The following is a 12,238-nucleotide window of genomic DNA, read 5'->3' as shown; positions in this document are numbered from 1 at the left end:
AGTAATTTCGGATAGAGTGTGTGGTTGAGCATGGCAAGCAGAATCGGCCCCTTAGAAAACTCTGTAAATATTTATCAGATACTCTTGAGAATACATCCTAGTTGATTGCGTATTCCTGATTGTCCCATTCTTTGTCTTACTACTTTGTGCACTATGTTCTCAGCTGAAGCTATTTAAGTCATTAATAACCCTTTGCCTAAAGAATACATGCATTATTCCTATCTTAACATACTCTTGGGTGTGTAAACATTGACTTTGGTGCTTCATCTAATTAGAGTCTTGTTTTGTGATTGTTTTTTGGGTAGCTGTCATGTTGCTGGATCTCTGATTACCTATCTAACACCAATGCTAGTAATAAATACCAATCTAATATCTAACTACTTATGTGGAAATCTAAATACCAATGATGGCACTTTTAGTGTTGTTTTATAGGGTAAAAGTAGGCCTTTAAGTGCATCAAGTAGGTCTTTGATGTGCTTAGCTGCTCTTTTTTTGACATCTTTTATGACTTGAGTATCAGTTTTCCAGAAGGGACAATCAGTTGAGTATTGGTCTAACTATTGCTTTATAGAGTTGTGTGAAGGCATTAAGTGGTAATTGGTCTGTCAAAGAGACCAAGGCTAGAGTTGGCTTTGGATACACTATTTATCTTTTACTCATTTCTTCTTTTATTTTCTCATTCCTCTGAATGAAATGTATTCTGATAGAATAGCTAATTCTACTTATTTTACAGTGGCTGAGTGATAAGAAAAGAAGAGCATTGATGAAAAAGGATCTTGGTAAGCTTTTTCCTTACTCCAAATTCTCTTTTTTTCCAAGGAGAAGCTATGAAATACAAAAATTTCAATATTTCTTTCATAAAGGCTCAGATGCCAGAAATAAAGGGATAAGACACATAATAAAACACTTTGTGCTTGAGCTTAAAAGCATAATTAAAAGATTCAGAAGGTCGGATGTCTTTTGTGGTTTTGTTTTTCTTTGACCAGTAACCCATTCCTTTTCTTTAGTCAATAATGATTTCAACGAAATAATATAAATATTTTGACATGAAATGTTACAAAGTTGAAATACAACTACCAGATTGATTTTTTGACTGACAAATTCAGACACTTGAACTAGGCTTGTGAGGAGTTTTGGAAACTTCCAGTGCTATGAAACATTAGGTAATATAGAATTTATTTATTCAGGTAGGAAGGGTAAGATACATAAGAAGGGAGTAGGACTTGAGATGCATACAGAAGCATCTAAGTCTTGTCCAGAAGCCATTTATAATAGAATTCTAGTTGCTCGTCTTATGACCAAAAATGTAAGGTATCAGTCATAGAGATTTATGGTCTTGATCTGGACTCAACTGACAGAGTCAACAGTGACTCAGATGGGTTTTACATGTAGTTGAAGGAACCAACGGACAAGCTCTCAGGTAGGCATGTTAGGGGACTTTAATGGACAATAATTTTGAAGTAGAAGATGTCTTAGGATGGAAGTTTTTAAGGAATATACAAGAATAAAAAGGAAGTAAGGGGAGTAGAGGAACTAGCCGAGTGGTTAGCGCGCTAGAATTACAAACCTGTCCACTAATAAGATATTTATTTCGAAAAATCTTTATAATGAGCCCCAAAGGGCCAAATTTGGACTTCAGAGTCAGAAATAAAGTTGCCATTAGGGCAGGGACTAGAGTCCTGGTGTTGCAGATTATCTGGTAAGGGAAGGGGTTCAGTGTTGTGAATCTGTAAGATTAGCCAGAGTTGACCCAGCACTAATTGAGAAGCCAGAAATATCTGGGGAAGGTAAACAGGAAGCGTGTGCGAAGGCACAGGATGGCTGATCCCCAACCCTCCGCTGCACTTCCTGGCTTGAAGGCCATGAAACAGAGATGAGCCCCACCGGTTTGGACTATAGAAGACATTACAGAAATTTGAAATGAAGGCGATGGATAAAATTGCCAAGGATTTGGAAGATTCCATCAAATGGCATAATAGCTAGAAGTTGTATTGAAATGTTAAAAAATTTTGAGAAAATAGTGTTACTGGGACTTGTCCTAGTTAAAGATGGGAACAAGGGAAGAGAGATGGGCAGCACATTTTGAAAATGTGCTAGACCATGAAAAAACATATGAAATGATATGAACAAGAATGTAAAATTCTTTTGACAAGTTAGAAGTGAAGGGAGATGTATTTTGCAGGGAGAAATCAGAGACAGTACTTAACAATAGAAAAATAATGAGCCTCAGGTATCTATAGCATGGTAAAGGGATTTTTGAAATATGATGGTTGTGAAGTTAGAGACAGGTGTACAAAAAGTTCCAAAACTGCCAGTAGCAGAATTCCAAAAAGTGCCGACACTTTAGCAGCACAACTTGTGTTTTGATGGCCTTGCTTTCAGCAAAAAGTATTTATATGTGCAAAATTTACAGAAAAATAACAAATGTAACTTATTATAGCTTGCAATTAGAAATATTAATAGTTTTCTGAGTACCAATTAACAATGTAATCTAATTCAGTGGCAAACCATATACTAGACATAAACATCATACTCCATGCTTAAAAGTAATGCATACCCAACTGCATGCTTGATACTCATTGATCACAATACTGCAATATGAAAAGCACCATTTGATTTTCTGGGAGAACATTATTGATTGGCAGCCTGGCAGTCATATGCATTATGAAGCTGTGACATTAGTTTTGCCCTAATCCCCAAAATAAACAGTGAATCAGTGGGTCTGTTTTAGGCTACTAATCTTCCATGTTTCTGCCTATTCATTACCTGCTTTAACTGTATGTACACCTTGATAGCTACTAGCCTTTTCAAGATTCTTTCAACTGATGAATAAACAGTTGTGAGAGAATTTGTCTATTTGTGTGAGATTTGGAAAAATATTCATTTTCAGTTGAAGAGAAGTGGAGCAAGTAAAAACTTGTTCACAAGGATAAAGAATAACAGCGACTTAAAAGCAAATTTTCACATAATAACATTGAAACTCACTGAGCTTTTAGTTTGAATAAGTTTTAAAAGCAGCAGCATGAGAAGAGATACATACATCTCATGAGAAGAGATATTTTGGAAGAGATACATTGCCTGTTAAAAAATTAATATCAAAACGAAAACAGCTATTTTTTGCTTTGTAGTTGCTCTATTTTAGAGTTCCGGTTCCTATTGAGTGAATCTACTTACAGTTCAATACTACGAAATGTGTGATCAATCTTCAAACACAGGTATCTGGTAGCAGAGTAAGAAATAAAGGCTATCCATTTGTTAAAAAAAAATTAGACTGAAAATAATATAAAACTTTATAAGAAAACAATCTGGAAATAATAACCGATTTTTTTCTTTTCGGCTATATTCTACGATTTTTGATTATGTTTTTGGGTTGCATCTGTTTTAATTGACTATTTTCCAAATTCGAAACTATCTGCATAGGTACCCTTTATGCGATTCCCTCTCTGCATAAGTACCATGATGTCCTTTTTTCATTTTAGAATAATCTTTCAATCTAGCTCTCTTATATTGTCAGACCTTTGAAAACTAAATAGAATAGTAAAAGAGAAAGTAGTTTAAATTTACGCTCCAGCTGTCTAAAATAACCCTCTTAGCTTTGATGCTCAGAATTACACTGAACGTAAACGTATTCCAATGGAATGCTTTACCACGAATCACAAGAGAATCTCTGACGAAATGGTATGGTCTTATAAACTGTATGCTTTTACTAGCATGGGAAGAAAGGTCAGTAATTCAATAATCTATGTCTGGCTTTTGATGTGTAGTAAATAATTGAGACAAAAACTTTGGAAAGTATTGAAAAAAATATCTCAAGTTAAGTGAAAATGAAAGGTTACTATGGGGGGGGGGACTATTCCTAGTGATAAATCACTGGAGGTGCCAACCCTGAACGAAAGGGGATTTGGGGGACCGGATCTTTTTTGAGAATACAGATTTTTGGGGAAATCCCCATAAATTCAGGGATAGTGGAAGCAATGGTATTTTCAGACAAAATCTGCCAACAATTTTTACTAGGCCATAAAAACTGTCAAGTAGTATTGCTACTATGCTACCTCTTTTTTGCATGGCGGAACATAACTTGTGATTTGACAGCTTTTCTTTGAGCAAAAATTGTTTTTATGTGTAAAAATGGTATTCAGACAAAATCTGCAAACAAATTTGAAAAATACCAAGTAGCATAGCTCTTTTGCTACCCCACTTTTTTGCATGGCGCAAAAAAGTGGCGCCACTTTAATCAAAGATTACCGATATGGTTTTTAAGCAGAGGAAGCATTTAATTTGATTTAGGTAAACCATAGTAAAACTCCTTTATGAGAAATTCCTTCGAAACATCTGAATTTAAGATGCCAGGTGATACGGAAAGTGCCTGGTTCTGCTGCAAGTACAATTAAAAAAGTTTATAAGAAAGGTGAGAAGAGTGAGTGGTGTAATTACATAGACATTAGCTTGATAATAGCCTAGTTGTAAAAATTTATAATAGCCTAGTTGTACCTCATCTCCTTTCTCTTTGTCCATTTTGGCAGTCTCTTAGTGAATCTGAGAAACTGTCTGTTCGTAGAATATTTTTTCATTATGCTAAATTCCTTCTCAGTTACTCTTCAACAGAAATTACTCCGTATATGAAATGGTTTGTCCCCTCCGCAATCCCTCGCTCTTTACGCTAAAGTTTTTAATTGTTTTAAAAATTAGAATTGTGGCAAAGAGTCAAACTTTAGCGTAAAGAGCGAGGGACTGCGGAGGGGACAACCCATTTCATATACGGAGTAATTTCTGTTCGTTTTAAGTTTTAATGTCGCTCCTTACTTTCAGTTAAAAAAACTAGTTTTTTTTTATTTAATTTCTGAACGTTTTTGAATTAATGCATGTTTGATTTTGGCTCTCCGCACATAAATTATTGAAATGAAATTAGTATATTAATTTTTTTTTGGCTAAATGGCTTTCTCTTAGTTTTAATAAGACGATTTTGAGAAATAAGGGGTGGGGAAGGAGGCCTAACTGCCCTCCAATTTTTGGTTACTTAAAAAGGCTACTAGAACTTTTAATTTTCAACGAACGTTTTTATTAGTAAAAAATATACGTAACTTAAGAATTAACTTACGTAACAAACTTTTATATTCTTATATTTTTATTATCTGTACGAGGGGGTTTGTACCCTCGTTAATACCTCGCTCTCTACACTAAATCGTAAGTTTTGTCCCAATTCTTTAAGAATGACCCCTGAATCAAAAAGGCCGTAGAATAAATAGTTGAAATTACTAAAAATATTTTAGCATAAAGAGCGAGGTATTTATCTCCTCCTAAATACCTCGCTCTTTATGCTAAAGTATTTTTAGAACCCCTCATATGCGTAATAATCTCTGTTCGTTTTAAATGTCAATGCTATTCCTTACTTTCATTTGAAAAAGCTTTTCATGTTTATTTTTTCATCGTTTTTTTTTAGTAACGCTAGAAAATCCTGCGCCCTTTTCATTGAATTTTTCTTCCCCCATGATATGTTCCTCAAAGGAAAGATCCTCCCACAAAGCCCTCTCCCATCAACCCCACCCCCAAACCAAAAAATCCTCATGAAAACGTCTGTACACTTCCCAATAACCATTACTATATGTAAACACTGGTCAAAGTTTGTAACTTGCAGCCCCTCCCCCAGGGATTGTGGGGGAGTTAGTCATTCTCAAAGACATAGTTATTATGGTTTTCGACTATTGCGGAACAAAATGGCTATCTTAAAATTTTAATCTGTTGACTTTTGGAAAAAAATTAGCGTGGGAGGGGGCCTAATTGCCCTCCAATTTTTTTTTCACTTAAAAAGGGCACTAGAACTTTTCATTTCCGTAAGAATGAGCCCTCTTGCGACACTCTAAGACCACCTGGTCGATAAGATGACCCCTGGAAAAAAAAAAAAAACAACAACAAACAAACAAATAAACACGCACCCGTGATTTGTCTTCTGGCAAAAAATATGAAATTCCACATTTTTTTAGATATGAGCTTGAAATTTTTGCTATAGAGTTCTCTGATATGCCGAATGCGATAGTGTGATTTTCGTTAAGATTCTATGACTTTTAGGGGATGTTTCCCCCTTTTTTCCAAAATAGGGCAAATTTTCTCAGGCTCGGAACTTTTGATGACAAAGACTAAATTAATTGAAACTTATATACTTAGAATCAGCGTAAAAATTCGATTCTTTTAAAGCATCTTTTAGCATCAAAATTCCGTTTTTTAGAGTTCCGTTTACTATTGAGCCGGGTCGCCCCTTACTACAGTTCTTTACCACTAACTGTTTGAAAAGAAAATAATTCGGTATTTCGGGGCTTCTGACATTATTACTCCTTTGCGGAAGTTAGGCTCAAAATTGGAAAAGGATTATATTTTTTCTCTGGGCCCCTTCCACCTCTTAGTTCGTTTATTTTCCCGTTAGTTTTCACCTGTTTTCGCTTTATAGTTGTGTTATCTCTTAGCAGTTCTTTTGTTAGTTGAGTTATGGTTGTGGTATATATGTTTTATCGCTCGTATAGTTGTGTCATTTTCAAATTATTCTCCACAATAGAGAGGCTCCGAACACCCAGATCCTCCCACATAGCCCCCTCCCTCAACCCTACCCCCAAAACCAAAAAATCCCCCTGAAAACGTCTGTACACTTCCCAATAACCATTATTATATGTAAACACTGGTTGAAGTTTGTAACTTGCAGCCCCTCCCCCAGGGACTGTGGGGGAGTAAGTCATCCCCAAATACATAGTTATTATGATTTTCGACTATGCTGAACAAAATGGCTGTCTCAAAATTTTGATCCGTTGACTTTGGGAAAAAAATGAGCGTGGGAGGGGGCCTAGATGCCCTCCAATTTTTTTGGTCACTTAAAAAGGGCAATAGAACTTCTCATTTCCGTTAGAACGAGCCCTCTTGCGACATTCTAGGACCACTTGGTCGATACGATGACCCCTGGGAAAAAAAAACAACAAATAAATAAACACGCACCCGTGATTTGTCTTCTGGCAAAAAATGCAAAATTCCACATTTTTGTAGATAGGAGCTTGAAACTTCTACAGTAGGGTTCTCTGATACGCTGAATCTGATGGTGTCATTTTCGTTAAGATCCTACGACTTTTAGGGGGTGTTTCCCCCTATTTTCCTAAGTAAGGTAAATTTTCTCAGGCTCATAACTTTTGATGGCTAAGACTAAACTTGATGAAACTTATTTAAAATCAGCATTAAAATGCGATTCTTTTGATGTAGCTATTGATATCAAAATTCAATTTTTTAGAGTTTTGGTTACTATTGAGCTGGATCGCTCCTTACTACAGTTCGTTACCACGAACTGTTTGAAAAACTAAAATGAGACTAAGACTTCAAATATTGAAACCTTAGACCTAGGGCCTCAATCAAGGAAACTAAAACCTGAAGTAAAACAAAATTAAATTTAATAGAAAAAATTGACTATACTTAAAAATTTTGGCCCATCACAGAAAAAATCAAAACACACAAAATCATGTAAATATCGCGCACAATCGAATACCTCCTAAAACTGAAAGTTAAACGCAAAGCACACAATTCAAACCCTAGAGACGAAACTTTAAATACTAGTACAACATTAAATCTAAATACAAAACTAAACCGAAATACAAAAAAATGTGAATGCAAAAACACAAATCTAACAAATGAACACACACGTAGAAGCAAAAACCACCAATACCAAAACTAAAAACGAAATTTGATGTGAAACCATAAGCCCACAAACAATAGTTTAAACATCATACATGAACTCGGACCTCACATAAAAAGCATAAAACTCAAACCCAATACATTGAAAATTTTGATCCCTTAAATATAAACTAAAAACCTAGAGAAAACAGCTGAAACAACATAAACAGACTAGAGCCCAACAAAAGAAATGTTCAATCCAATATATTATTAAATGAAAATAACAAGTTTTTTCAAATCAAAATAAGGAGCAACATTAATGCTTAAAACTATCAGAAATTTTTACATATATGAGGGAGGTTGCTCCTCCTGAAAACCTAATTCTTGATTCGAATATTTTCGAGTACTTAAAAAAAACTTTTTATTATTCTAATTAAAAAAAAAAAACAGTGTTTTGGAGAACAAACAGTTCTTAAAGAATTGGGACAGAATCCTCAACGCCCTACTCTTTACGCTTAAGTTTTTAATTGTCTTATAAAGTAGAGTTGTTTGAAAGAGTCAAACTTTGGCGTAAAGAGTGGGGCGTTGAGGAGAGGACAGCCCCTTTCATAAACGGAATAATTTATTTTCGTTTAAGTTCTAATTTCGCTCATTACTTTCAGTTAGAAAAACTTGTTGTTTTTTTTTAATTACTGAGAAAAGTATGCATGTATGGACTACAATAAGACAAAGGGTATTCAGTTGAGCCTTTCAGAGAATGTTCAGAAGAGTGCTGAACCAAATCAAAACACGTTTATATATAAGGATTGTCAAAAGGGTACAAAACAGGAATAACTGTCAATATTAATCTGGAAAATTCAGTAAATGATAAAGAAGATGATCGAAAAGTCACTATTTTCAGGCTATCGATATTATTACAACTACCACCACCACTATTACTACCCTACTCAATTTACAGTATTAAGGGGAATTTGAACTAAATCAACAGACGCTATGTGCATGCACATTGTAAAAATAGCATATCTTAAGAATTGATTCGGGTATTAAGTTGAAACTTTCAGAGAATAGGTAAAAGCGGAAGATCATCATACCAAAAGGAAATATGTGCACGCTACTGCTAATGCTACTGTTACTGCTACATTTACTGTTGCTGCCACTACTTCAATTGCAACTACTTGTAGGGCTACGAGCATTGAGATGAAAATTTCAAGAAGTATATGAACATGCAAGTTATCAAAAGGACATATCAGCAATGTCATAGCAATGGCTAATTGTATTAAATTCAAACTTCCAGGACTTGATGGGAGGGATTTTCAATTGACCAATTGGTTAATACTACTGCTGCTAGTAGTACTGCCGCTATTATATTTTATTACTGGTAGTAGCCAGATGAAAGTTACGTGTCAGAAGAAAGATCATGGATGTATTATAACTGGTAATACTGGTATTATCACTACTACTACTGTGACTAGTAGTACAACTATTCCTAAGGGCATGAAGGTGAAACTTTAATGAAATTTTGAAGGGGGGATATGAACTGAATCATAACACGCCCTCTGTTTGCAGGCTGTCAAAAGGACGCAGCAGCAATATCTTAGGAAAAGTTTGGTGAGTGAAGTTGAAACTAACTTGTTGTGAGGTAAGTTGAACTAACCAACAGAAAATATGTGCACCCTAAAGCTGCTACTTCTAATCATACTACTGCTATTGTTACTATTATTACTACTTCTATTACTACTGATGCCACTAAAGCTTAGGCTACAATCAATTTTAAAACTACTACTACTACTACTCCCATAGACATATTAAGGGAAAAAATCGGGATAATTAAAAACTGCATGGAACCAAATCAAAACACACTATGATCACACAGGTACCTGCAGGCTTAAAAGTTAAATCTTATTGGCTCAAATTCATTGAATCCAAAAAAAAATTTAAAATAGAACTGAAAATTACTTAAAATAAATACTAGAAATTTAAAACGTACCTTAATTAAAAAGTATAAGCCCACACAAAATAGTTGAAACATCACATATGAACTCAAACCTCAGGCACAAAAACACAAATACTAATCAAAAAACCAAAACCCAATATAATTCAAAACTTTTACTCCTGAATTATGAACTAAAACCCGAAAGAAAACAGTTTAAACAACATAGACAGACTGAAAACCGAAAAAAGGAATCATCTAAGAAGCTGGTTAATTCCCCCTAAAAAAATAGAGGCTAGAAGGCTGGCTGAAGGCCCCTACTTCTGTCCTAGGTGTGGATTAGGGATTAAACATAGGGAATGACACTCAAGGGGACAGTTTGTTTTCGCTCTTAGGAATTGAATTTTATCATGGTCGGTGTTTTTCGGTCAATATTTGGAACTTGTTAATAAAAATTAATTTTTTTTTTTTAGTTCGCATTTTTTCCCTCGAGTTTTGTTTGTAGGCTGTATTATGTGCTGCTAAAGGCTAAAGGGTTTTTGATATACATCGTATCTATAAAACAATATAAAAACGTATTTAACAAAATATCTAAACAAAAAATTAAAATTAAATGCAATTGGCCAAACTTCATTGAATCCTAATATTTTACACATTAAAACTAAACATTACTAGAAATTAAATACTAAATATTAAAAACAAACCTTAAACTATGCTTAATTAACAAAAGCTTACTTAATTATAAACTAAAAACCGAGAGAATACAGCTTAAGCAAGAGAAATAGACTAGAACACTACAAAAGGAATGTATAAAAAAACTAAACAAAAGACTTGAAAATGAAATCCCACGGACCAAAATTTATTGTTTTAAGCTTAAACTTCCGTCTGGTATGCGAAAGTCAAACAACAAACACAATGAATTGTACTCCACATGTAAAAAGTACCTAAACAAATTTAAACTCGAACACTATAAAGTTTATGAGCACTATATATATATATATATATATATATATATATATATATATATATTAAATTATTTTTAATTAAATTATATATATATAAATTAAATTATATATATATTTTAAATATTATTAAATTATATATTTAATAAATTATTTTAAATTAATGAGTTTTTTAAATTAGGTTATATATATATATATATATATATATATATATATATATATATATATATATATATATATATATATATATATAACCTAATTTAAAAAACTCAAACTCAATCCAATTCAAAACTTGACATCCAATGATATCTTAAATTTAAACTGAAACCCAAGAGAAAACAGAAAAAAATGCCAAAAAAAGACTAGAACTCTCAAAAAAAAAGAATATTCAATCTAATATACATAAATCTAAACAAAAAATTTAAACCTTTGATCCAACATTTAATGCCACAGACGAAAAACTCCGTCCCGTATACACAAAAAGTCCAACACCTACCACAAAAATTGTAATCTAAATTTGAAAGATACCTAAACAAATAACTTAAATATGCTATAGTAGTATTAATAATTGGTATTTATAATTAATAATGAAAAATTATAATTAATCATTAATAATTAGTATTAATAATTAGATCCGACCCCCTATTTTCCTATCACTAGCCGTGCATGTGTATATACGAAAAATTAAACACTTCCCAAGAAAATTTTGACTTCGTATATAGTAACTACATACTTAACAAAACTTAAAATCCAAAATCATAATCCCCAAACCCCAATTAAGGAATAAAACCGGATGAACAAGAAATATTTTAATATGACTACAAACATTTTAATCTAAGCACAAAGCCTTTACTTCAAAATAAATCTCAAAACAAACATACAAAATAAAACCTTTCTAGTATAGAAATTGATATGCTAAATACAATTTAGACACTATTAAATAAAAAAAACTAATTTTTTTAGCTGAAAGTAAGGAGCGACATTAAAACTTAAAACGAACAGAAATTACTCCGTATATAAAATGGTTTGTCCCCTCCGCAATGCCTCGCTCTTTACGCTAAAGCTTTTAATTGTTTTAAAAAGCAGAATTGTGGCAAAGAGTCAAGTTTTTAATTGTTTTAAAAAGTAGAATTGTGACAAAGAATCAAACTTTAGCGTAAAGAGCGAGGGATTGCGGAGGGGACAAACCATTTTATATACGGAGTAATTTCTGTTCGTTTTAAGTTTTAATGTCGCTCCTTACTTTCAGCTAAAAAAATTAGATTTTTTTTATTTAATTTCTGAACGTTTTTGAATTAATGCATGTTTGGTTTTGACTCTCCGCACATAAATTATTAAAATGAAATTTGTACATTAATTCTTTTTTTGGCTAAATGGCTTTCTCTTAGTTTTGATCAGACGATTTTGAGAAATAAGGGGTGGAGAAGGAGGCCTAGTTGTCCTCCAATTTTCTGGTTGCTTAAAAAAGCAACTAGAACTTTTAATTTTTAACGAACGTTTTTATTAGTAAAAATTATAGGTAACTTATAAATTAGCAACTTACGTAACGAACTTTCATAATCTTATATTTTTATTATGTATACAAGGGGGTTTGTATCCTCGTTAATACCTCGCTCTTTACACGAAATCTTAAGTTTTGTCCCAATTCTTTAAGAATGACCCCTGAATCAGAAAGGCCGTAGAATAAATAGTTGAAATTACTAAA

The 12,238-nt window shown here is 33.1% G+C and overlaps 1 protein-coding gene across 1 annotated transcript in view; it reads left to right on the top strand.

Moving 5' to 3' along the window:
* LOC136034572 (nucleolar protein 10-like) overlaps positions 1 to 12,238 on the top strand; it is a 60,096-nt gene that overhangs the window by 3,588 nt on the left and 44,270 nt on the right. Inside the window, exon 2 of the mRNA XM_065715815.1 lies at positions 734 to 779. Within this exon, the coding sequence (XP_065571887.1) occupies positions 734 to 779 (46 nt within the window). The remainder of the gene's footprint in view (positions 1 to 733; positions 780 to 12,238) is intronic.

This window comes from Artemia franciscana, chromosome 13 (assembly GCF_032884065.1).
Source record: "Artemia franciscana chromosome 13, ASM3288406v1, whole genome shotgun sequence".
Taxonomy (NCBI): Eukaryota; Metazoa; Arthropoda; class Branchiopoda; order Anostraca; family Artemiidae; genus Artemia; species Artemia franciscana.
The sequence above is the reverse complement of the archived record's forward strand: the minus strand, read 5'-3'. Positions and strand labels throughout refer to the sequence as shown.